General features: G+C 44.8%; 2 protein-coding genes across 5 annotated transcripts; one reads left to right on the top strand and one right to left on the bottom strand.

Annotated features, from left to right (window-relative positions):
- Nucleotides 1-7: 7 nt before the first annotated feature.
- Nucleotides 8-21,732, bottom strand: mogat3a (monoacylglycerol O-acyltransferase 3a). 4 transcript variants are annotated; one of them, XM_040140224.1, is made up of 13 exons: nt 21,622-21,732; nt 17,159-17,239; nt 16,142-16,236; nt 15,841-15,983; nt 13,424-13,795; nt 12,217-12,395; nt 12,042-12,102; nt 10,800-10,943; nt 9,229-9,359; nt 5,999-6,042; nt 5,778-5,868; nt 4,966-5,074; nt 8-4,531 (listed from the first exon to the last, which is right to left on the bottom strand). In XM_040140224.1, the coding sequence occupies exons 5-13, from the start codon at nt 13,515-13,517 to the stop codon at nt 4,377-4,379; spliced, it is 1,008 nt and encodes a 335-aa protein (XP_039996158.1). In that variant the 5' UTR covers nt 13,518-13,795; nt 15,841-15,983; nt 16,142-16,236; nt 17,159-17,239; nt 21,622-21,732; the 3' UTR covers nt 8-4,376. The 4 variants fall into 4 exon arrangements, with proteins under 4 accessions (XP_039996158.1, XP_039996159.1, XP_039996160.1 ...); XM_040140225.1 differs by lacking the exon at nt 17,159-17,239 and having other exon boundaries at nt 21,622-21,729; XM_040140226.1 differs by lacking the exons at nt 15,841-15,983; nt 16,142-16,236.
- LOC120797017 lies at nt 20,478-26,732 on the top strand. The gene is made up of 7 exons (XM_040140223.1): nt 20,478-20,532; nt 21,645-22,134; nt 22,267-22,794; nt 22,881-23,280; nt 23,524-23,625; nt 24,029-24,103; nt 24,231-26,732. The coding sequence occupies exons 2-7, from the start codon at nt 21,700-21,702 to the stop codon at nt 25,259-25,261; spliced, it is 2,571 nt and encodes an 856-aa protein (XP_039996157.1). The 5' UTR covers nt 20,478-20,532; nt 21,645-21,699; the 3' UTR covers nt 25,262-26,732.

Here is a 26,732-nt window from a genome sequence, read left to right as displayed (position 1 = left end):
CACTCACGCTCATGTACTCAGTTGAGGCGCGCTCCCGCTCCTGGTCCGGATCAGCGGCTGCGCGCATTCCTCCGGTCCTTTCTCTCCGGTGACGTCACCACCGAGCCCGGTGACACAATCGGTCCATTATACACAGACGGGAAAAAAACAAAACAACTGTGCAGAGAGCATGCGCGTTAGTCTCGAGGCAGCCGGGGGCGGCGGGAACGCGCGCAGTTTACAGAGCAAAAAGTTTCATCGGGAGCTCCTCCGACTTCTTCTTCTGCTGGTTTTAGTCCGATTCTTCTTCTGTCAGTCAGAGATCTGAGCTGCGGCGGGAAGTTTCTTCCTCTTCACCTTTTAAAGAAAAACAAACTCCTCTCCACCTCCTGTCACTCCTCTCCCCAGCAAACAGCGCGTCTCTCTGCACAGCAGCCAATGAGCAGCACCTTCCTCATCATCATCGTCATCAGATCCGGGTCCAGATCATCCATCTCTGTAGTTTGGAAGAAGATAGAGGGCTGGATCTGCGCGTGAGCGAGAGAGCGAGCGTGCAACGCGCGTGCACGTAAGGGTGTCCCATAGGGCGGAGGAGCAGTAGGAGGAGGTCTCACTCTGTTTGATTGTCCACATGTTGATGTAAACATGTCAATAAACGTCACGGTAAACACTGTTGTGTTTTTTTTTTTTTGTTGTTTTATTCAACCTTTATTTAACCAGGAAAAGTCTCACTGAGATTAAAATTCTCTTCACAAGAGCGTCCAGGCCAAGACAGGCGGCAGCACAATAAACAGGGTTTAGCACAAGATAAAATAAAAAAAAAAAAAGCAAAAATATTCATCACAAGTCATCAACATCAGGGATCAAACGGGGCTATATGAGTCAGAAAACACACATCTAAAGCCAGGTCCTTTGAGGTGACTTTAAAAGCATCCAGTGAGACCCGCTCTCTGAGATTCAGGTGATTTTCTAACTGATTCCAGGCAAAGGGAGCAGCAAACTTCAACAGCCCTTTTCCCAATTCGGTGCAGACAGTGGGAAAAAGTCCTTGGAGCAAAGTCAATAATTCCCCATGCTTTTCAAAGAATCCAGATCAGAAGATAAGATGGAAGCAGACCTAGAGTAGCCTTATAAATAAATACATGCAAGTGGTTAAGCACAAGGGTGGACAAGGGCAGACCATCCAACCCGCGCATACAACACGCAATGGTGAGTGAGGGCTTTAAAACTTGTGTTAAGCCTCAGTGCTCCATGTTGGACAGTAGCCAGCGCGTGTAGGCATCGTGAAGATGCATGCATGAAATAATAATGTAAGAATCCAGCACAGACTTAAAGGTGGCGGCGACAAGCCTCCTTTTGACCTCAAAGGAAAGGCCAGACATTATTCTAAAGTAAAAACCCAATTTATTGATTTATACGAGATACTGTTAGTAGATAAAAACTCTTTCAGCTGTTCACTCACAGGGGATTTCAGAACCTTAACCAGGACACACTATTCGTACCTGGGCCTATAATTGCTTAAGAGTGTAGGGTCACCCCCTTCTAACAAGGGAAGAACAAAGGCAGATTTCCATATAAAATGAACTTCATTAGGGTCCAGGCCACATCGCGCTCATGAAGTAAATCTGTTAATATGGAGTGAACCATCATTGAACCATTCACGGTTTCGGCCTTTAACTATACTTTTCGGGGGGAGCAAACTTGTTGACAATTTCAGTAAAACCATTATAAAAGAATTTACAGGCCTTTTCAACATCAGCAATGAGATACATTTTCTCTCAAAGTCAAACAGCTCATGAACAAACCCTTTTTCCATAAAATGTTTCATGTCGTGGTTAATAGTGACATGTGGCTTGGTTTCGAGACTTTTTGTATTTCTAACTGTGGCAACAACACACTGGTCACTAATGTCATTTGCAAATACAGAAGCAGCTGTGTCTTTATGAGGATTAGATGTTAGGATTAGATCAATAAAACAGGATTTTCAAGACAAGACATTTCAAATTAGGTCTGGGGGACTATTAATCTGATAAAGATTTGAGAGTCACAATAAGATTTAAAATCATCAGATACTGGCCGTAGCCAGTACGTAGCCAGTTCCAGTTTAGATCTCAAATAATGACTATTTCTTTCAAATTCAATCCCAATACAAGCTGCATTAAGAGGGTAGAGCACCACTGACAGCTGGAGGTGTCCTGTAGCAACCGACAACAGAGTTTCAGAGACCTCAAAATTTGAAATGCTTACTCACCGATTTAGAGAGAAGCACATTCGCGTGAAACTTATTTTTGATAAAGACTGTGACACCCCCACCCCTTTTGGATCAGTCACTCCTATATACATTAAAACCACGAATGCTTATATCCTTGTTCAGAACAGATTTGTTTAGCCAAGTCTCAGACAAAACAATTACTTCAGCATCGGTTGAATGTGCCCAAATACCTATCACGTCCATATTAGTGGAAAGACTGTGTACATTCAAATGGATGAACCCAAGACCAGTCCTCGAAGACTTACAGCAGAATCTGGGCCTGGACCGGGTTGCACATTCCCGGAGATTAGCAGCAACAGAAGAATTTGACACCAGTGCCTAAGTGGTTTACTGAAGGATTCTTTCTTAGTGTTTATTTCTGTTTCAAAATCGCAGAGTCCGCTCATAGAAGAGGTAAAACTGTCCAGCAGAGCCATGACACCAATCAGACGGGAGAAGTCCACAGAGTGAGAGGACAACAAGGGCAGGGGTAGTGAATAGATACTCGGTGAACAGCCAGATGCGCATGTTTCGTCCGGATTTGAGAGCACAGCGCGGACGTTTTCGGTCTCGTGAATGCACAAAATTAACAAACACAGTACAGCAGAGAGCAACCACACTGTACGTTTCACTCCCTTGAATTTGGGCGCTGAAGGAAACATGCAGATCGGCATGCGGTAGAAGGAGGTGTAGCGACGGAATCCAGGTCAGTGCCGTAGCAATCCAACCCGAGTTTTCCGTCCTCCTGAGTCGGATCAAGCCCAGCGAAGCAGTGCTGTGGTTAAATGAATTAAAATCAGGACCAGCCGGGGTCTAAGACATCAGGAATACAATTTAAAACACCAGTATGAGAGCCAAGAAAAAAGTTTGGGCCTATTAAAAAAAATTAAGTGGCTCCATGTTCCTTAACAGTCGGGGCGACCCAGGTCCTCCCGAAGCGGTGAGAATGAAGCCATACTTCACACACGGTCCAAGTACACAGCGTGTTATAATATTTCAGGGTTTAGTCGATAAGAAGAGTCTGTGGTTACCGTGTCTCTGTCGTGTCTTGTATCGTGCTGACCTCTTGGGGTCGATTAGCTTCATTACAGACCATAACAGCCTCTCGGCAGCTGCTGGTTTATCATGTTCAGCTTTACTTCACCTGAGCAGCTCCACTGTCTCTGACTGTAAGAAACCAGAGTGAGGGGTCTGCTGCTGATCCTCTGAAAACTTCAGTGCTTCACCTCATTGACGTGTTCATGTTCGCCTGCTCTGAATCAGAAGGTTTCAAGACCAAGACCAGAGACCTGGACTACGACGCAGGATCTGTGGTGAGCGAAGTAACTTTAGGTTTAATCCCGGCTTTTCAGGGTTAGGACGGTGACTCGCTTCTTACCGTGGTTCATCGCCATGGTCACTTATGCTGCACACCTGACCTGCTCCAGAGATCAACGCGTATAGAAGCCCCGCCTACTGACCAATCAGATTTCCTGGAAAATGGCGTCACCACCGTAGAAGATCCCGTGGAGCTCGGTATGCGGATCGTGAGAAGGTCTGATCTGACACCCCCTTCCCTCCCTTCCATTAAGGGCTGACCCTCAACAGCTCCTCGGTGTACTCCTGTGCAGGAGGCCCCTCCTGTCTTCTTCCCTATCAAGTCCTCGTTAATTTCAGTGGCAACCGTTAGCATGTTAGCTTGGGGCTAACATGCTAACGGTCTGTGACAGTCCGAGCAGCAGAGTTAAACTAAAATTGATTTGGTGCTATACAAATAAAACTGACTTGACTTCTTGTGGGGATTCAGTCCAAATCAACCTATCAGACTGCTCCATCTCCTCTGGGTCACTTATCGTCACTGTGATGTCACAGTGATGTCACACCCGTCAATCATCTGTTACCTCATCATCAGCTGATGTCACTTTATTACATAAACACAACAAACACTCGTCTTTCCAGACAGAGACATTGCTTATACCACCATGAAAGCTCTGCTAGCAGTGTTAACATTCCTCGTTAAAATCAATGATCTCTGTTGGCAGTGTTAGCACGGTGCTGTCCAATAGAGGAGCAGTCAGTTAAGACTGACAGTTTCACACCCTGACCAGCTGACGGCCATGTGACGGTCAGGTCATATACAGGTTACAACCAGGTAATACACGTGTGGTCATATGAATGTCAGGTGCTGGTCCTCGCTGAGGCCATAAGTGTGTTTGTGCTGCTCAAACAGGTCAGTCAGACTCTGCAAGTAAACTTTATGAAGACTCTCGATGTCCTCGCTGCTGGGACTGGGAGTCTGGGTGACCGAGATCGGCTTCCCCACTGAAAACAGAGAGAGAGAGAAACGTGGAGGAACCACAAAACAAACATGACAACAAACGGCTCTGTTGCTAACTGATGCTAACTGACGCTAGCTGATGCTAATACTATAAAATCGGCATAAACACTGAGTAAAACTGACTCTAACGTTAATCTGAACCAGATTAATGTTAGGTAAACTTTAAACTGATGCTAGGTCAATGCTGGGTTAATGTTGGGTAAATGTTTTGTTCACGTTACATAAATGCTAGATTAACAGACTTAAATTATATTAACATTTAATAAACTTTAGTTCAACATTAAATTAAAATGATAAATGATGATGGTTAATATAAGGTTAACACTGGGTTAACTCTGTGTAAACGTTTGGTTACTATTACATTAATGTTAGATTAACATCAGACAAAGTAAACATTAGATTAGCGTTGCGGTCGTACCGACAGTGCGTATGGGCTTCCTGTAGGGTATCAGGCCGAAGCTGTACTGGAAAACACCTCTGGCGTGAAACAGAGGCAGCGCTACTCCCATGATGCTCTGCAGCCGGTTCTGTGGACACAGGACAACATACTGACATCCCATAATACATCTTACGTCTTAGCATCACATCCAAAGTCCTCATTAAGTTCAGTGGCAACTGAACGGATAACGGTCTGTGGCAGTTGGAGCAGTGAACTGAAACCTTAAATAATAACTACAAACTAAATGTTCGGAGAAAAATTAACAGGTGCTCGTGGCTAAAGCTAGCATATAAGCTTATAGTTTTTGTTTATGTATTATGTCAACTGGTAAGGCGAATCTTCATTGTTGCTAGGCTACTATATGTGGTTGCTATGCATTTCTAAAATCTCGTACAGTGGTTCTCTGTGGTTTCTAGGTGGTAGAATTATTACTTGTTAAAGAGTTGTTTCTCAGATGTTACACGGTGGTTGCTGGGGATTTATTACGTTTCCTAAGATATTTCTAAGTTGTTACCTGGTCAGTCTAAGTTATTGCTGGGTGGTTATTAGGGCATTATTACACAGTCTGTCAGTTGTTTCTTAGATGATACATTGTGGTTGCTACCGAACAATTATGTTGTTGCGAAGTAGTGTCACAGATTTTGCATGCCGGTTGCAGGGGGTTTCGTGGTGGACGCTCTGGCTGGTTGTTTGGGCCGGATCCCCCTACCCGTTCACAGTGTCATTATAAGTTTATAAACATGTTCATTAAAAAAAGTATTGTTAATTTAGATTTTGTTGAGAGCTCTGACCTGTAGCTTCCTCAGAGGAGAGCCGCTGGGATTCTCCATCTGATCAAACAACTCGTTTTCTCCAAAAGAAAAGACTGGAACCAGTTGAGCTCTGCACACACACACACACACACACAGTAACAAGCACGCACACACGCACGCACACACACGCAGTAACAGATGGTCAGTGTACTGAACATAGCCCCGCCCTGCATCCAACCCCCTTAATAAGCTCCACCCACCCGTGTTTGAGAGCCAGTTTGATGAAGCCCTTCCTGTTTCGCACCTGTAAGAGAAAACATTTACAGTCATTTCCCTCATTTTTTAAATAAAGGTCAGTGAATGACAGTCTCTGTTTACGTGAAAAAGAAATGAAATGAAATTTTTTTTTCTTCCTGTTTTGATTTTCCCTAGTCTTTTGTTTAAGGAGTTATCTTACTGTGGTGCACCTGACAACTGAAATTTAATTCTTAAGTTCAAGGTATTTATATATGCCTATAAGATGGCACAGAGCTGAGTGGCAGCCTCTTGCAGCAGCTCCCGGTTTATGTTTGACTTTACGTCACTTGGGCACTTTATCTACTATCTTATTTTCTTTTGTGTGTTTTTTGAGCCGCAATGGCAACTTTTTGTTTTCAAGTATTCTTGCGGTGTTCCTGTTAATTTCTACACTCTTTGTAATGGAGAGCCATGCAGAGAGGAGTGAAGGCGTTGTTTAGATTGAAGAGGAGGAAATATAACCCTTCGGTTCCAGCGTTCATCATGGGGAATGTGAGGTCCTTGGGCAATAAGACCGATGAGCTTGGCACACTGATCAAGACCCAGAGGGAAAACCATGACTGTGGCATTCTGTCTTTCGCTGAGACTTGGCGGCACTCACATTTCCGGGACTACTGTGCAGCCATAAATGGCTTCAGGACGATTCGGGTGGACAGGGATGTTATAAGGAGCCGTAAGGAAAAGGCGGGAGGGATCGCACTGTTTGTGAATGAGAAGTGGTGCAATCCTGGACATGTTAATGTGAGGGAACGTTTCTGTGGCCCAGACGTTGAACTGCCACCTGTGGGAATGCTTCCATATTACTTGCCGAGGGAGTTCTCTTCCTTCACTGCTGTTGCTGTTGACATTGCACCATCAGCTGATGCCCCGGTAGCCTGTTACACCATTCTCTCCACTGTTGCAAACCTGCAAACTCAGCATCCCAATGTTTTTGTAGTCATTACTGGGGACTTTGCCAACATTTTACCAGTATGGTAACTGCCCAACCGAAGACGATACAACACTGGACTTCCTGTATACAAATAAATAAGGGTGTATACAGTGCTGCTGCCCTTCACCCCTTGGCAGATCCGATCACAACCTTGGTCCCGCCAAAACCAAGGTATGTTGTTCTTTTCCAACGGCAGCCTGCATCCACTGCGACTGTTAGAGGTAGACTCAGGAGGCAAAGGAGGCACTGCAGGACTGCTTTGAGTCTACAGACTGGGATGGTTCTCTTGCCAGTCACACGGGGAGGACGTCAACAGCATGACAGATTGCATCCCAGAATACAGCAAATTCTGTGAACACACCACCTTGATGGCCTGGACAGCGCAGGATCACCAGTGACCTGAAAGTGTTTCTTAATAAGAATAAAGCCTTCAGGCCTAGGGAAATGTAAGAACTTAGGCGGGTACAGGACGACCTGAGGGTGAAGCTGAGGGAATGTAAGGACTTCTACACGAGGAATCTTGGGGCCAAAGTCCAGCAAAACAACACAAAGGATGTGTGGACTTAATGAAGGAAATCACTGGGTTCAAGGTGAGAGACAGACAACTCATTGAAGTTTCTTCAACAGTTTTAGTTCACAGCCGTCAGCTGTCTCCTCCACCATACACCCAGGCCTCCACTCAGCCCCACTGTCCCCATTGCTCAATGCTCAATCCCCCTGCTGAGCTCCGTGGACCCAAACCCCCCACCTTTGACAAGCACCCTCCCCGCCTGACTGTGACTACTGACCAGGTTAGGAGACAGCTAGACCACCAAAGCAATGCAATAGGCCCCGACGGTATCAGCCCCAGGGTTCTGAGGAACTGTGCCAGCCAGCAGTCTGCTATCCTGAGTCACCTCTTCAACATGAGCCTGAAACCAAGAGACGATACCGGCTCTGTGGAAGACCTCCTCCCTGGTTCCTGTTCCCAAGAAGTTGACTCCATCCAGACTAAATGACTATCAACCAGTTGCCCTTACATCTCATGTGATGAAGGTACTGGAAAGACTGGTCTTGGCCCACCTTAGACTGCAGGTGAAATCATCACTGGACCTTCTACAGTTTGCTTACAAACCTCAACCCTGGAAGTGGAGGATGCCATCGTCTGCCTGCTGGAGAGAACTCAATTGCATCTCGATGGAACCGGTTGCACTGTGAGAATCGCATTCTTTGATTTCTCCAGTGCATTCAAGACCATCCAGCCACTGCTACTGAGGGAGAAACTGCAAGCGATGAGGGTAGAGGCGTCCACCATCTCCTGGGTTACGACTACCTGACGGACAGACTGCAGTTTGTCCGACGGGGCAGTACTGTTTCTGATATGGTGGTGAATTGTACAGGAGCTCTACAGGGGACTATGTTTTCTCCATTCCTGTTCACCTTGTATACCTCAGACTTTCAGTATAACTCTGGGTCATGGCACTTGCAAAAGTTTTCTGACGACTCTGCAGTGGTTCGGTGTATAGTTGATGGGCGGGAGGAGGAGTACAGAGCAGTGGTAGAGGATTTTGTGAAGTGGTCTGAAAAAAATCATGTGCTTCTGAACGTGGCCAAGACCAGAGTGATTTTTATTTTATTTTACTTTGTTTTGTTAATCATTTTGTTTATTTTTTATACTCGAGTGCTGTAATACAAGAATTTCCAAAATAAATTACATCTATCTATCTTTCTACTACTCTATGTACTGTATATACATATATATCTGTCTTTCTATATTGTCTGTTGATTGGTGCTAATTTTTTTGTTTGTCTCATGGTGTCATTCATCTTATTTTTATTTTCCAAATCATTTGTTATATTATCTTATTTCTGTATGTTTATTTCTTAAGTTCCTGATGTATATACAGTATATGACAATTAAAAAAACTAACTAAAACCTTCGTAAACAGTAATGTTTTTAATCAGTTTCCACACTGAGCTTTTATTGTGTCACTGGGGAATTTAAGAAGCTTCTTTTTATAAGGTTTTTTCTTTATTTCATCCATTACTGATGCCGCACAACGACTACACTCTGTCTGTCCCTGTTCATACTGGGTATTATACGATACTATTATACGATCTGTTAATCAGTCAGAGTCTGGAGCTTTACATGACAAAATGTCCCAAACTATAGCTGAAACCTGATACTTTGTCAGGTTCAGATCAGGTAACAGAAGACCAGTTTATTTAATTTTTCTCTCAAGCCTCACTGTGTGTGGCATTAAATTAATTACTGTAACTATACCTGTAGAGTTAAAGCTCCTGGTCGAGCGTCCAGAGCCTCTGGAGCTCCTCCCACCGCGATGACGGCAACATTACCTCCTTCGGGACGACTGACCAGGTACGACATACTGGCCTTACAGCTCGACACCAGACCTGATGGACGGGTGAGAGACAGACAGGCTCATAAAGACAGACAGTCAGACAGACAGGATGGACAGTCAGGTCAGTGATGGACGGGTCTGTGTGGCCAAAAAACCACAGGTCTGTAAAATGTCCCTCGTTCAGTTTCTGAGCCTTCACGGGATTCAAACAACTTTCCTGCAGTTTCACGGTTACACCACAGGGTGTCATGTGAGCCTGTTTCCTCACAGGTGAGTCGGATTGTCACATTTAACCTGAACTCTCACAGAGACTGACTGAATCAACATCACAGATCAGAGAGAGAAGAGAGTCCTCACTCTGGGGAGAAAAGCTGATCGATCACTGCAGCTCTGGGACAAATGAGCCCATGTGACCCTGAACTCTGGTCAGACAGCCAATCACAAAGAGGCTTTCTGCCTCCTCCTGCACTGACCTGTAACACAGTGTTTACTCAGAGATGTACAAAGAGCTGATTGAGAAACTCAGACACAGACTGAGTGGACTATCACCCAAAACGCAATCAGACCTAAACCTCGCTTTGTCAATGTTCTGGAAACTTTGCACGTTGGTCTAATGTCTGATGAAACACCAGAGTCACTTTCCGTAAAAGTCCTGACATCATCAGTTACATCATTTATTGGAGATTTCTGCCGTTTTATGGCGTCTAACAGTGACCTTGTGAATTTATTCATCGTCATTATTTATCAGAAAACTCCTGTGCTGTTTAGTAAAGTCCAACAGTGGAAAAGCAGAGAATAAAAAGTTTATTTCTGTTGTGGTTCTATATTATTGTCAACAAACCCATGTGGCGAACCAAACCAACAACTGGTTCAATCTGAAAAACCGTCTCAAAGCCTCAGGGGTCAAGTTGAGAACCCTTATTGTTCCTACTTTACATAAACGATCTCCCTAATTATTGCAAACAAATATTAACATTTAATTTGCAGCTGAAACAAGTATTTTTTAACCGTTACAGAAACCTGAATATATTTCTGTTTTTCTGAACAATGAACTACATCCTATAACTAAATGGTGTACAACATGAGTGTGTTGCTATTGTATATATACACTCACTGTAGTTTATCAAACAGAAGGAAACAGTGACTTTGTTGGGGACTATTTTCAGCGGCGGATTAATCCGCATCTGGTGCCGTAGTGAGTATTTGTGGCAGCGGGACGGCGTGTGTGTTTGAGTCTAAATAAACTAAAGTGTGATGAAGGAACATGTCACCCAGTGCGACAGTGTGACTCACTGATGTGTTTCAATAGTCTTTGGTAACAGTGGAGCTCTGAGGCTCAGAGGAACCAGATACGTCAGAGACGTTGTCATTCTCTGCTCACAGTGTCAGCACCAAACCGCAGACAGATAAATGATGAAACTGATACACACAGACCGGCTGTCGGTCAGGTAGACAGACAGACAGACAGACGGGTGGACAGACAGGTGTGTACCTCCACACATGATGTAGTCTCTGAAGAGCGGGACTCTGAACCAGAACGGCAGCATCAGCAGGCGAGGCTTCAGTCCAGGAAACAGGCGAGAGAAACCTGTCGCCTCCGTACAGAAGTTCCCAAACCCGCCCGCTACCAGCACACCTGAGAGACAGACAGGTAGAGAGAGAGAGAGAGGGAGAGACAGGTCAACACGGCTACCAGCACACCTGAGAGACAGACAGGTAGAGGGAGAGAGAGACACAGGTCAGCACGGCTACCAGCACACCCGAGAGACAGACAGGTAGAGAGAGAGACAGGTCAGCACAGCTACCAGCACACCTAAGAGACAGACAGGTAGAGAGAGAGAGAGAGACAGGTCAGCACAGCTACCAGCACAACCTAGAGACAGACAGGTAGAGAGAGAGAGAGAGACAGGTCAGCACAGCTACCAGCACACCCGAGAGACAGACAGGTAGAGAGAGAGACAGGTCAGCACAGCTACCAGCACACCTGAGAGACAGACAGGTAGAGGGAGAGACAGGTCAACACGGCTACCAGCACACCCGAGAGACAGACAGGGAGAGGGAGAGACAGGTCAGCACAGCTACCAGCACAACCTAGAGACAGACAGGTAGAGAGAGAGAGAGAGAGACAGGTCAGCACAGCTACCAGCACACCCGAGAGACAGACAGGTAGAGAGAGAGACAGGTCAGCACAGCTACCAGCACACCCGAGAGACAGACAGGTAGAGAGAGAGACAGGTCAACACGACTACCAGCACACCCGAGAGACAGACAGGTAGAGAGAGAGACAGGTCAGCACAGCTACCAGCACAACCTAGAGACAGACAGGTAGAGAGAGAGAGAGAGACAGGTCAGCACAGCTACCAGCACACCTGAGAGACAGACAGGTAGAGGGAGAGACAGGTCAACACGGCTACCAGCACACCCGAGAGACAGACAGGTAGAGAGAGAGACAGGTCAACACGGCTACCAGCACACCTGAGAGACAGACAGGTAGAGAGAGAGACAGGTCAGCACAGGTACCAGCACACCCGAGAGACAGACAGGTAGAGAGAGAGACAGGTCAGCACAGGTACCAGCACACCTGAGAGACAGACAGGTAGAGAGAGAGACAGGTCAACATGGCTACCAGCACACCTGAGAGAGAGACAGGTAGAGAGCGAGAGAGACAGAAACATGGGTAGGTACAAACAGGTACAGGCAGACAGACAGGTAGACTGACAAGTGAGTTTCTCACCATGGGGATGAAATCCAAAGATATAGTTTTTCTTTGGATCCAGATCGACCGTTTTAACCAGCTGGAGACACAATAATAATCAATAATCAATAATCAATAATCCAATAGACTGATTGGTCAGATATTGATCAGTGTGTATCAGTACTGATCGATCAGATAATAGAACTGATTTCACCGTTATAGGGAAGTAGTCCCTGAAGTACTCCCAGATGGTCCAGCTACTGACCCACCGTGACCTCCGACCCCCACTGGTGGGTGTGTCCCAGTCCAACCACAGCCAACCGGCATAGAGCAGAGTCACCATCCACCAATCAGAGAGAGCCAGGAGGACGAAGGCAGCCAGACAGCACTGAGCTGAGAGATAGACAGACGGGTGTTCGTGGAGTCAGACAGGTGTCTGATTAAACAGAATCCCACAGTGAGACAGGTCTAATTATTGTTCTCTGTGGTGAGCCTCGGGTCTGATGCTGCCTTCATTTGCTGTCTCAAAAACTGGAAAAAAGACTTCAAAAATCAGAATTAGATTGAAAGAAAACTAATCAACAGCATTTTGTAATAATCAGGTCATCATTATCAATCGTAATGATCAAACTGTCTCTGGTTATTATTGATTAAAAAAAAAAAAATGGCACAAATGGTGCACAAATTATAACAACCGCCCCAAATCCAGGTTTGCCTGTTCAGTGAAAGAAAAAGTGGCTCAGTTCCTGCTCCATTAGTTTATTACACGTTATCTCGTAGTTCTGAGATGCTGACATCAGACTTTCATGTGAGGGGCTTGAATTTTTTTTGTCAATCCAAGGTTCCTCCATGTTCCAGTTTATCCCGTTTGCTGAGGTTTTATAGACCAAGCGAGTCATGGATTCCTCGAGACTATAATCAGAGAAATAATCGTTAATTAAAAGCAACTGTAGATGAAACACTGCATGAGTGCAGAATATTCCTAAAATAAATGAATAAACGCCACTGACAGTTTTGCGGTGAGCTAGTGGTTTTAAAGGGTTTGTGAAAATACTGAATTACCTGGAGAAGTAAGGGACGTCTGTGTGTTTCTGAGAGTTGTGTCTGATTGGACGGTGCTACAGGTGTTTCACAGTTGTGAATGGTTAGACCAGATCCGAGAGCTCAAGCTGACTGACGGATTCATTTCACAATAAAAGTCAGACAAGGATGTCGATTTACGTTACTGATCAAACTGGATCACAGAACGTGAAGAACCGACTGTTTTTGTTTTGGTTGTATCCAACCAAATCACAGGTGAACTGTGACTCCGGCATGCTGGCGGAGAACACCCAGAATATCCAGGACCAATAATCAATAATCCCTGATCGATACAAGTAGAAAGACGCGCGCGCGCGTGTGTGTGTGTGTGTGTGTGTTACCTAGACCCAGGAAGGAGAAGACCCACTGAAGGACGGCGGCGGTCTGCAGCCTCCTCCGCAGCGGGATGTTTAGCGGGGCGAACTCGATCTTCATGCCGGCGGTCGCGCCCCTTGGCCCGGCATGGAGCGCTGCGACCTCACAGTGTCTCGGCCCCGATGCCGGAGCTTCTGTCTGTCTGCGTGCTGCCGTGTTCTCCAGCAGACGATGAAGATGATTTAATTAAACCCACAAATCTTAACTCAGTCTGACTTTAAACTTTACAAACACGGTGCCCTCCCTCGCTCCTCTACTGCGCATGCGTACGGGATTTCCCTCTGGGTGGGTTCATCTCAGCCAATCAGAGCTCGCGATGAAACATGTCGTGAGCGAGCCTGGAGTGAGGCGCGTTCACGGTGAAGGATGTAGAAATAAACTTTGTTTTAGGCATAAAAAGACAGTTTGACGGCTTAAAACGTGAAAGTGGGTTAAATGTGATGAGCGACAACACGCTCCTGTCGATCAGAGACCAAATCAGGTTGAACCATGTTTATGTTAGAAAATGAAACCAAATTTCACCCGGTTCACAGATTTCAAAACCGGATACTTGTCAACTGCCTTTAAGTGGCTGGATTACTGCACAATCATCTGAAACACTGTCAACATCTTCAGATACACAGGACGGTTGTTTATAGTCTGAACAGGCTGCAAGAAAATCCAGTTTAAAGCAGTAAAACCACTGATAAGGAGTCATTTATTCAGTTCATTTCTGATAATGAGTTGATTCATGAACATTAATCGTGCCATGGAAGATGACACACACACACACACACACACACACACACACACACTGCAGGGCAGAGACGAGAGAAAAAGAATAAATATGTGGATGAAAGACAACAGCATGTGGGTCAAATGCCCAGATGCAAAAATGTATTATTATTATTATTATTTATTAAGGTTTCTCCATCAGGTTCAATGAACATGTTTGAAGTCATTTGATCAGCTTTTGTTTTTAATCAAACAATGACATTTCATCTTTTAATTCACTGTTTTTTTTTATCTCTTTTTAGAGTTTTACAGTTGCTGTTAACTCTGATGTGTTAACTGTCACTTTAACAGAAAAATGTCAATAAACATTTGACACTGTTTGTGTGATGAGTTTTAATGTTTAGTTAACTTCAGTGAAACAAGGAGTCAGATGACGTAATTAAATTACTTTTGTAGTTTGATTTCACTGTCTGTTGAAACTATTTAACAAAAAGAGAGATTTTCCAAAAACTGTCCCACTTTATTAATTCATTAAGTATTTATTAACTAACACTGATTTTGGAGCAGCTAAACTAAATTACAAATATTAATAAAGCAGAGAATCACGACCAAAAGTAGAATCATAATCTAGTTTCTACTGAATAGACTCTGTACAATGAAAGTGAGCAGATAAATACTGTATAATGTGAATCAGTAGATAATATTATCCGCAGGTATATATTGAAACAAAATGATATTTATTTGCAGGTGTTATATGTTACTGTGATTAAGATGATATTTAAACTGGTTTTATTAATAAAATATAACTCAATCATGTGATGCTGCTTTGAACTCTGTGATTTAACTGATTATTAAACTCAGTTCAGAATCATTGTGAAACTGACCTTTCACCTAGTCAGAGTCATTTGGAACCGAACATTATGAAAGTGCAGAAAAACTTGCACAACACGACTGCCGAAGAGAAACACACTTTTTATCAAGTTTCTGTTTTTACTCCAGCTTGCTGCCAAGTTCCAAATAAATCATTTGACCACTGTCTTATGTGATTTTCTACTTGTGTGTTTGTGATGATACAAATATGGAAATAGTCCAAATTACAAAAATAATGTGAAAATAAGTTAAATCTACACAAAAGAAAAACAGAAATAAGGGCTATTTATTATTTTTCTTGATTGTTAGTTTATTATGATACACAGACCGTTTTTTGATAAGAAACTGAATTTTCATTAATGAACATAATTCAAACCTAAACCTAAGCTGGCTAGTCAAGGCAGACCCCCCCCCCCCACACACACACACACCACGAGTCGGGTTCTGTTCAAGGTTTCTACCTGTTATAAGAGGGTTTTTTCTTGCCACTGTCGCCCAGTGCTTGTTCATGGGGGAATGTTGGGTCCCTGTCAATATAATTATAAAGAGCACAGTCTAGACCTGCTCTGTCTGAAAAGTGACCTGAGATAACCTCTGTTATGATTTTCTCTATATAAATAAAGTTGAATTGAATTGGAATCATAATTCATTATTATATTTCATTCAAAATAACTGCTGAAACAGTAAAAACCTGCAGCTTTATGTGACAAAAATGTAACAAAATGTGAGCTGTGTTATCATCGTAAAGATTTCGTGTTTATATGTAATGAAATCATAACATCTAAATGAAACCACTCACTTCTGTAGTTTTGAAGATAAAAGTCGATGCTCTGAATCAGCCAGACAGACAGGGATCAACCGATCAACATCATCAGTTGTGATTATTTACCGTGATTGATTCTTACATCACAGTGAGGATGATCCACACTTAAGGAGCAAAGACTGTGGAAAAGACGAAGGGAAAAAAAGAGAAGAAGAAGAAGAAAAGTTATCAGAGAAAAACCACAGATGAAACCAGGACCTGTGAAAACCCTTAGGAGTCTTGAGTGGTGAAGACGGAGGAAACGAACAGTTAACAAACTGCACTGAGGTGAGTTTACCTGTAGGCACTTAAGCAGGTGTCTCTGTTGGTGTGTCACTGACGCTTGTTTCCGCACATCGAGTCAGCAAATGTGGAGTACTTCACCAGACTGTCCTGGAGGAAACAGGACCAATCAATCAGTCAATTATTAATCAATACACCAATCAAACTGGAAGGTTAAACCGATAAATACTTCTTGAAAGAAAAAAATAGGAAGCCGGAATGAAATCTTCAAATATAAATAAAAAGAATAAAATCATGAAGATGAACTTTCATCAGCTGCTTTAAACATCTACTGTCTCATACGGTATAGTGTCTGAACGACCGACTGAACCACTGACTTTATACATTAGTGCTACAACAAACAGGACAAGTTTATTTGTATAAGTGTTTTCCATTATGCATTAAACATAAGAGAGAAAGAAGAACATTAAATCAGCAACAGCGTACAAATCATTAACTGATCTCACTATTTATTAATCTGATTATTTTCTACATTTACAAAATGTCACACAGATGTTTGTAACATAGACACTAAAGGAGATCGTACAAACACAACTGATGAGTCCCAGGAAGTCTGAGATCAGTTTGTTGGGATTGGCCTCATAACAGAATTTACAAACACAAAATAATGTAACAAACCCGAGATCAGTGATTGCAAGAAATTGTGACTCAAGGACCATCTCTAAAGTCCAGACAGCAGCGTGGATATGGGCTTCGTTAACGCTAACCCTTTGTTTGGGATCCTGTTGAATCTCCAAACAACCGCGACTACCTTGATTTAAAAGCAAAAAGCCTGAGGACTGTATCTGTGTGAACCAGACCAACACAAAGACAAAACCTCAAAATAACGCTGAAGAGTTCATCTGCACGTTTTCAGGAAAAAACCAAAACCAAAGCAGAACTCTGCATTGACCAGGAACAGCATCAGTCAGACGAACTGATAATAAACACCAAACGGGATCAGGTCTGGACTTGCACTGGTTCAAGAACAGGAACTGTTTGATAATTATAATTCTGTTGTCCGTGTGTTTACCTGAGCAGACGGTGCATGGTTTACACCGGACTCCCACTCCCCCATCAGGACTCACACTGCAGTTTCGCATCACAAAGTAACCTGAGAATCACAAACTTTTGTCTTCAGAGAAACAGGAAGTGAAGGGTTATTTTTATGTGTTTTTATATATTATCTTGTTATGAGACTAAAAGAAAGCGGCTGATGGTGCTTATTAAACTCAGGTGCTTGTACTAAACAGAGGTGTTATTCTGTAAAGAATGCACCCAAAGACACATGGTTGTCTATATGTGACAAACGACCCCTTATATGGAAACGGCAGGACAATTTGAAAAACTGTCCTTGGGTCCCGTGTCTCGTCTTTTTCTACAGATAAGTCGTTAAATGGGGAGAGTCCATCATGTCCAGAGTGAAACGTCCGTACGAGGGAGACACGTACCTGAGGAGTGACGGAGGTCTCAGCCAATAAGAAGATGATGTTATTTACTATGTTTAAACCTGATACCTGCTGGACCAGGGGGAGACTAGTCTCTCAGACCCAGTGAACTGATGTGGATGCCGTATGCTTGTCAGGGACGCACAGTCTGGTCCAGAGCTCCGTGAGCAACCTCAGTCTTTAAGACTCTGCCGTATTTTAATAAATAGATGTGAATTTAACTTTTTAACTAAACGAATGTGCGAGTCCTGATGTTTTGAAGGATGGACTCAACAGAAGTCAGATTATTAAACTCTCTGACGTCTGTAGCTTTCAGATTTTATTGTTTTATGGAGGATCATCTGGACCCAGCTGTTATGTTCTAGACATGTTGGACATATGTTGGGGATCTGAAGAAGTCCTGCACTGCTGGGTTCGGAGGTCATCTTCAGCAGCAGACATGCCATGCTCACCTTGAATCAGACAGAAACTCGTTCAGGTAAAGGTGTCGGTTAAAAACACTTCAAAACCAGCAGCTAAACCTGCTTCATCTTCATTAAACCTGCTGATGTGTCAGCTGTTGCTCACTGTTTCTTCTCAGTTTACATGACCAACAACAGGCCCAGCATTCAGATTTAAAACTACAGCAGAAGGACTCAAAACCGCCAAAAAGAAACACAAAACCACCATTAAAACCTCAAAACCACCAGATAGAATTTCAAAACCACAACAAAGACACTCAAAACCACTGCAGACTCAAAATCACCAAAAAGAAATTCCAAACCACCACAAAGTCAAAACCACAACAAAGAAACCCCCCAAATCAATTTAAATTCATTCAAAACCACCACAGAGAGACTCAAAACCACCATTAAAAAAGACTCCAAACATCACAGGCTCAAAACCATGACAAAGAATACACCATTAAAAGCCTCAAAACCACCACATAGAGTCCCAAAACCACAACAAAAATACTCAAAACCACCACAAAAAGACTTAAAACCACCACAGAGAGACTCAAAACCACCACAATGTGTCTTTAAAACCACCAGAGTCTCATATCCATGACCAAGAAACTCAAAACCAACACAAAAAGACCCGAAACCACCATTAAAATACTCAAAACCAACACAAAGAGACCCAAAACCACCATTAAAATACTCAAAACCAACACAAAGAGACCCAAAACCATTACTGCTTTATCACCAGGAAAAGAACTGAGGAGGGGATGAAGCCATGGATGTATGGGAAAGAATAAGAGACGGCTGGAAAATGTACCTTTTTGGGAGTTCTTTTGGATCCACGGTTAACATGGGCAGACCATGTTGGGAAAATCGAAGAAAAATGCAAAACACTAATAAACGTGATGAGATGTTTGACTGTTAGGGCATGGAGAGCAAGTTGCTCATCACTGAAAAGCACGTAAGTGGCTTTAATAAGAGCTGTGCTGGACTAGGGCGGTGTAGCATATGGATCAGCAGCCGGGTCTCTTTTAAGGAAACTGGATGTGATTCAGTCAAGCAGTGGGGCTTTTAAAACGTCACCAGTACCTGCCCTACAGGTGCAAATGGGAGCAACTCCATTGGAATTAAGAAGGATGCAACTGATGGCCAACTACTGGGCTAATTTGCGGGGACACCACAATTGTCATCCCACAAAAGGAGTGTTGCAGGAGTGCTGGGGGAATGGGAGTACTCAGAGGGATAACTATGGTCCGGTAGGGAATGACGATCTGAGGATAAGCCCTTCGGTAGTTTGGATGCTTGTGTGGCCTGATATAAACTGGTATTTGTTCAAGGTTAAAGGAAAGAAAAAGATCAAATTGATTTGGTAAGTGCATTCAACTATCATGTAATATAGTGATTTTACATAGATTTATATGAATGGTGCCAAAAACCTGAGACCGGACTGACAGGATTGAGGATAGCAATAAGAGAAAAGGGAATTGGAATAAACAGAAGAACAATTCATAAGTAACGTGTTCACACAGAGGAGATGTTGGGAGTGTTGGTTGCACTGCGATGTGTGGAAAAAAAGCAGACTAGACTTATGTGTTGATATGTTCAGGTTCATCCTCAGCCCAAGTAAGTTTAGGGTCTTTCCATTCAAACAGCCGTCAAGTCCCTCAGTTAGTCGAAAGGACTGCAAATCAGGGAGGTCAGGTCAAATTTCTGAGGGAGGCAGAGGGCTTTAAAGAAAGGAAAGATAGAAGTTCAAATTTCGATCAGTAAAGCAGAGGTTAAATGTGTAATCTGGGGAATGAAACAACCAAATGTGGGTGGGAAAGGTTGGACAGAGAGGGAAAAGGGAGACATCTACATGCAATTCAAAAGAGTGTCAAAGTTACAAGGGTAGGTAGGTATGACAGAAACAGCAGGGAGGAAACTGTGTTGACAGGGATACGGTTGGGGCACTGTGCACCAAACAAAACGCTGAAAAACGATAGGGAGACACCAGACGGGCCTGTGTGACGGATGTCAGGAAGAGGAGTCAGTGGAGCAGGTAGTTCTGGGTTGTAGCAGGTATGAGACAGAGATGATGAGGAATAATCTGAGGGGTGCAGAAATGAGCATTTACAGGATGCTGAGTGCAAGTGAGAGAGCACGGGTCCGGGTACTGCTAGCTTTTCTAAGGGATACAGGGTTTTTTTTGTAGGATATGATGTATAAACAGGAACAGGGTGGCTGACGTGGATAAGGTCTTTATAGTAGGACTAGGTTGTAAAGCCTGGAGGATAGAGTGTAGTTTAGTGTGTGTGTGTGTGTGTGTGTGTGTGTGTGTGTGTGTGTGTGTGTGTGTGTGTGTTTTTGAAGGGATTTAGATGGTAAATCTATTGTCTGATCTGCACTCCAGAGCAGAAGGTGGCGATAATTTACCAATAAACTGACACCAACCTCCGTTAAACTGTAAGAAGAAGAAGAAGCAGCAGCAGCAGCAGCAGCAGCAGCAGCAGCAGCAGCAACGTACCGTTGTTTGCAGGGTGAGGACTGTTTCAGGTTTCAGAAGTGAGTTTTCTGTCTCCGTGTGTTTGTTAGCAGCTGCTCGGTTCTGTTTCGGTTCCTTTCAACGGCACACGGTGTGAAGTAGCTACACTTTATCTCCTGAAATGCTAACAGCGGCGATTTCACGGTTAGCCTCTCTCCCGCTAGCTGTTAGCATGTTGTCTGACGGTGGATACGTTTCCATTATCGGACACGCCCTGCTCTAAGGTGTCCTGTCCGCTGTCTGACCTCCACATACACTCTTCTTATCAAAGTGACAACACATCCGTCAGTTAGTGTCAGTCAGTCTGAACGCTCATGGTCAGCTGTCCTGGACTGGTGCTAGTCCGGTCGCCGAGTGGTGCGGAGACAAGGGTGCCCCATACTCCATTCTGAAAACATCTTATTTAGTGTTTGTTCGCTTACGGTCACATCTGGAACATCACTGAAAACTTTGTTGTGATATTGTGTTTCTTTTAATCAGTTCGGCATACAGCTTAACTACGAACCACGCAGTGTAACAATAAAACCTGTTCTCATTAAACAGGTCCACCCTGCTCGCTGTAATCCAACGCGGTGCGTTTAGTACGAAGAGTCGGCGGGAATCTAACATGAGATTCAGCATTAAAAGTCTGTCCCAGTAAGAACTGTTTATAAGTTTGGTTCCCGCCGAATGAAAAAGTAACAACTAAATATTTAAGAAACGCTTTGTATGTGTTCTTTATGTGGTTGGTCTTCGTGCCGAAAAGTGGAGAAACGGTAAACTGCCAGGTAATGGTATGGAGTCTGGAGTAGCGCTTTTCCTTGCAGTCCATTATTAATTATCTGTGGTATATAATCTTACAGTCTTATTTTGCCTTCCTGTTAATTTGGATGTGTTCCAGTTTGATGCAGTTTGTTTGACTGACTGATCAATAATACTCTGAATGTTTATAGGAAAACCTTGTTGTTATGCAGAGGTTTGGTGTCCCAGGTTTATTTCGTACAGTGTTTTCAGTCAGGACAGTCCAGATTTTTAAAGCTAAACAGTGGTTTAAAACTGTCCCTCCTGAGATCATCACACCTGCCTGCACCACGTCTATGTTTACCTGTCTGTATGTGTGATCATCAGGTCTTCCGTTACCGTGGAGACCGCTGTTATCACGGAAGACTACGCTGACGCTGCCATGGCGAACAAGACAGAGCTCCACACATCAGACCAAACCTCCTCTCCTGAGGGAGAGTTAAGGAAGCCCGCTGGCCGCCGACCCCGCCGCCGAGCCGCCACCACCTTAGGGAGGCGGGGCCAGAGAGGGAAGAGGCGGGGCCCTGCAGACAAGCGGCGGGGTACAGGTGAGAAGAGGCATGGTCAGAAGGAGAAGAGGCGAAATCAGGAGGAGAAGAAGGAGGGCGTGACTGTGAAGAGGATGTGGAGCGGCGGGAAGCGACAATACTGTGTGTTCTGTCGGCGGCCGCAGGTGAAAATTGCTCGTCACCTGCTGAGGAAGCACGCCGACGAACCAGAAGTGATGGCTGCCAGCACGCTGCCGACGGGATCCAAACAACGCCACCTGTTGTTGGAGCACCTGCGCTGCAGGGGCAACTACCTGCACAACATCGAGGTCTGTTCTCCAATGTCTGTCTGTTTACCTGTTTGTTTACCTGCAGAGGAAGCTGCCTGCATAGCATTGAATTTTAACTACCTGAGTACCTGTCCGTCTCTCTGTCCACCTGTCTGTCTGTCTGTCCCTCAGGTAATAAGGCAGGGCAGTGGTGAGATTGTCCCGTGTCGTCAGCCCTCAGAGGAAGTCGATGCGAGGAACTACCTGCCCTGCCCACTCTGCCTCGGTTTCTTCCTTCGCTCTGATCTCTGGAAACATCAGGCCTCCTGTCGTAAGAAGCTGGCCTCTGACCCCTCCAAAGATGCTGCCTCCACAGCGGAGACCACCTCTGAGCCCATAAAGGACACAACCGCAGGTAAGTCAGTCTGTGATCGGGCAAGCAACAGGACCTCCAAGTCCACAGAGAACGCACCACCTGACCCCTCAGGAGAGACAGTCACAACGGACCAGACCGTGACCTCTGAGACCGGGTCCAAGCGGCCCATGACCTCTGACCACAGTGGGGATCAGAATGTGACCTCTGACCCCGGGGCAGACCGGCCGAGGAAGCGCAGCAGGGTCCAGGCTGCGGCATCCCGCCTCCTCCCGATTTCCAGTGGAGCATCTGAGAGTTGCAGCGAAGTCCTGCACCGCATGAACCAGGACCACATCTCACATCAGGTCAGTACATCTGTCGACCTGTATGTCTACCTGTCTGGCTTTCTACCTGTCTTTGTGTTAATCCCACTCTTCCTCACTCTGTCCAGGTCAAATCTGATTGGTTGATCTGTAAATATGGAAACAAGTTGATGGGGAACCAAGATGGCAGCCAGAGGAGGTACGATTATGTCAGTCAGAAACTGAGGGAGCTTGGGAGGTTCCTCCTGGCTGCCAAATCTCTGGACTCAGGTATTCAGACCCTGCAGGATGTTCTGGCTCCAGGGCGCCTCAGCCTGGCGCTGGCTGCTGCTAGAAAGGCGTCCGGGTACCGGTGGAGCCGCCCACCACTGGCGGTGAAGACGACACTGAAGACGGTTTGTGAGATTGCCATCGGAGAGAGTCTGCAGGACGGAGATTGGGAGGCAGCAGCCAAAACCACTGACTTCTACCACATGCTGGGAAGAGAGTGGGACAACCTGGGGCTGTTGAACCCTGACCCTGACACAGGTAACACCTGGGTCAGCCTTTGGGACAGTGTGGTTAAAAGTTACTTAGCTGAACTTTATACTGAGAGCAAAGGGAAGGACCAGAGTGTGATCATTTGAATTTGCTCTCTGACGGGGTGCAGCTCTTGGTGCTCATTAGAGTCATTTTAGGTTTTATACAAGTTCCATCAGGAGGCATAAGAAGAACTTCATGACAGATTCATATGTTGTACCACCAAACTTTTTATTTTTTATTTTTTTCTAGTCGCTCAAGAAGGAGGAGCCAAGCCAAAGAAACGACCGGTCCAATCAAGGAATGAGAAGAAGTGTAAAGAGCCAGGTCAAGAGCCTGACCCAAGACCAGAGGGTGAGTCCCGACCCTGAACTCTGATCACCAGCCCACAACACTCACCACTGACCATAAACCAGACCCACCTCTAGCCCTAACTCCTCTAACCCTGACACCCAAAACTGACCTTTTAACTTCAACACTGACCTCCTGACCTGCAATTCTTATATCTGACCATTGGATACACGATCTGCCACTAATCTTGACCCCTGAGGCCCAACAACCACTCGTCATAAAGCTGACCCTCAAGCCCAAATCTGACCACAATTTATACACTTAATTTTAAACATTCATTTTTACCCCCTAAATCTCAGTTCTAACCCCTTATGCGTGTCATGCATCCCTGCACAGAAAATGTCATAATTTTAGTGGTACAACAGATGGTGCTGTTTGACCTCCCTGTCTCTCTGCCTGTCTGTAGTTCCATCAAAGGGCAGTAACAGATCTGTGACCTCCATGATTCCACCAGAGTCCAGACTGCAGACTTCTATCACAGGTGGGTCCCCCTGGATTCATAAATCTATAAATCCCTTACTGATATCTGTTCAGGAGGTCAGTCTGATCTTCGAGAGACTTACATTGTCTTACCACCTTTCTGTCTTCATCTGTTGTCGGCCTTTCAGTCCCGGTGGCTCCTAGGAAGGTCCGACGTCGCCCGTGGTCATCTGCAGAGAAGGAGGCAGTCTGGAGACAGTTGGGAGTTCATGTGCTGGTCCAGTCAGTACCGGGGAAGGAGGTCTGTCAGCGCTGTCTGGACCTAGAGCCTGTACTCAGAGGGCGACACTGGAAAGACATCAAGAACCAGGTCCACAACCAGATCCAGAGCCAAAAGAAGCAACAGTTCCACGCTCAGATGGACCTTCAAGAAAACCAGGAACAACAAGACCAAATCCAAAACCAGAAGAAGCCGCAGCAGCACTACGAGGTCCAAATGGACCAACAGGGCAAGGACCACACCCAGAACCAGAAGAAAGAGCAGTATCATGACCAGATGGATCAACATGACCAGGACAACATTCAGAATCAGAAGAAACAGCAGTACCATATCCAGATGGACCACCAGGATCAAGACAACATTCAGAATCAGAAGAAACAGCAGTACCATATCCAGATGGACAACCAGGACCAGGATAACATTCATAATCACAAGAAACAACAGTACCATATCCAGATGGACCACCAGGACCAGGACAACATTCAGAATCACAAGAAACAGCAGTACCACAGTCAGTTGGACCACCAGGACCACCTTCAAATTCACAAAAAGCAACTATGCCATGCTAGACTAGACCACCAGGACCATGTTCAGGTCCATAAGAAGCAGCTGTACCAAATGGACCACCAGTCCCAGGGACTGCACACCACGCTGGATCGGGAAGCGTCTCTACTGACGGTTACCCCCTATGGACCTGATGGGCCTCATAGAGCTCCAGGACACTCACTTGTGGAGCGGGATCCCCTTATCGGTCCATATCCACTTCCACATAGGGCCCCGGGGCCTCACATGGACCAGTTGCTGTCCAGAACAGAGTGGACTGACGAGTCTCTGGCCCAGAACTACCCGATCAGCAGGCAGCTGGCCAGGAACCTGCTCCAGGATGCGCCCCCGGGAGGGCCGCCACCCAATCCACACTCTGGACATGTCCACTTCTGATGGACAGGCCCCTGAGGGCCCTAAGCACTAATGACTATATTAGATAAGGAAACATACGGTGATACTTCCTTATAACGACAAAGAAAACATCCTGAAGACCACCTGTCCCTGAACTTCCAGTACAAAATAAAACAGGCCTTTTCCATCACAGGAACTTAACAACCTGTAACTTGGGGTGTTCTGTTAATTTAACTATACTGACATTTAAATGTCACCACGTGTAAATGGGGATGTTCCCATCAAGTTCTTCAGATCCGATCCGAGTTCTTTAATACTGCATGTCCACTAATAGCGAGTCCAATCCAATCAGAGTCGGTCACCGAATAATTTTTTCTCACACACTAACTTTCTCTCTCATATGCAGTGAAATGCTGAACCGTGGAGTTCTGCTGTCATTAAAGGGAGCAGCGCTGCAACATTAGCAGGCTGAGTTGGAGAGAACACAGTAGAGTTCATTAAAAAAAACAATCAGATCGGCTTAATTTAAGCACATACCGACCCATTAAAATACACCCGGGACCTCTCTAAATGTGAATGCAAAAGAAAATCTATATTATCCCCACTTTCCCGAGTTGTCTGTCCCACAGCCTAACTGCACTCTCCTACCAAGCAGAACATAAAAACGAACATCTTTTGTCCCTGTGTTTTGTGACGTATATATCTGAAATGTTCTGCTTTGTGTAACACGATGGAGGACAAGGCAGAACCTAGAACTCAAAGGTTCTTACAGGTCTAGGTGATGTTTACAAGTCAGCAAGTTCTTGTGGTGGAAAATAGTCTCCTTGCCTGTGGTGGTCAAAGAGACAAATGTCCATTTTGTGTCAAATTTTATATCTTTACATGACTGATTTGCCCTTTTAACAGAACTGATTTTCAACAAATCACCATTTAGTATTGTTGTTGTCACGGTAAATGATGATGTCAGTCAACCTGCTGCTGTTCCTCTGTTTTCTCTTGTTCCTCTTTCTCATTATTCCCAGCTTCCTGTCCCTGTCAGGTCTGGAGTTGTAGACACTGAACCAGTTAAAAAGCCTCCGGTTTGGTGGTTTTTGTAGGTTTGTATTTATCACCAGTAGATGGCAGAGTTCTCATTGCTTTGGTTACAACACAAAGTTCAATCCAGAATAATTTATGGTTTCTACAGGAGTATAAACCCTTTTTACAGTCTCGAGTCTACATTCTTTCTTTCTAATGACATTTCCCATCATACATCACAGTACAACCAAGTGGACCAGTGAAGACACTGACCCACTTGGTTCTTAGTAACCCAGGCGTGACCCAGGACCCGGGTCGGACTGCTTCCACATTTTAACCAGTCTAATCAGCTCAAGGTAGGGTGTGGTTGCATCTCAGCAGATCTCAGGTCTGTGTGTCAGTACCGAAGTGGATCCAAGTAGATACTGTAGGTAGGTAGATTAGTAGGTTGTGGCGATTGCTCAAATTATGTTGTTATAAATAAGTAGAAATATTA

The sequence above is a fragment of the Xiphias gladius genome, chromosome 12 (genome assembly GCF_016859285.1).
Source record: "Xiphias gladius isolate SHS-SW01 ecotype Sanya breed wild chromosome 12, ASM1685928v1, whole genome shotgun sequence".
Lineage (NCBI taxonomy): Eukaryota > Metazoa > Chordata > Actinopteri > Istiophoriformes > Xiphiidae > Xiphias > Xiphias gladius.
This window is presented reverse-complemented; position numbering and strand designations above follow the sequence as displayed.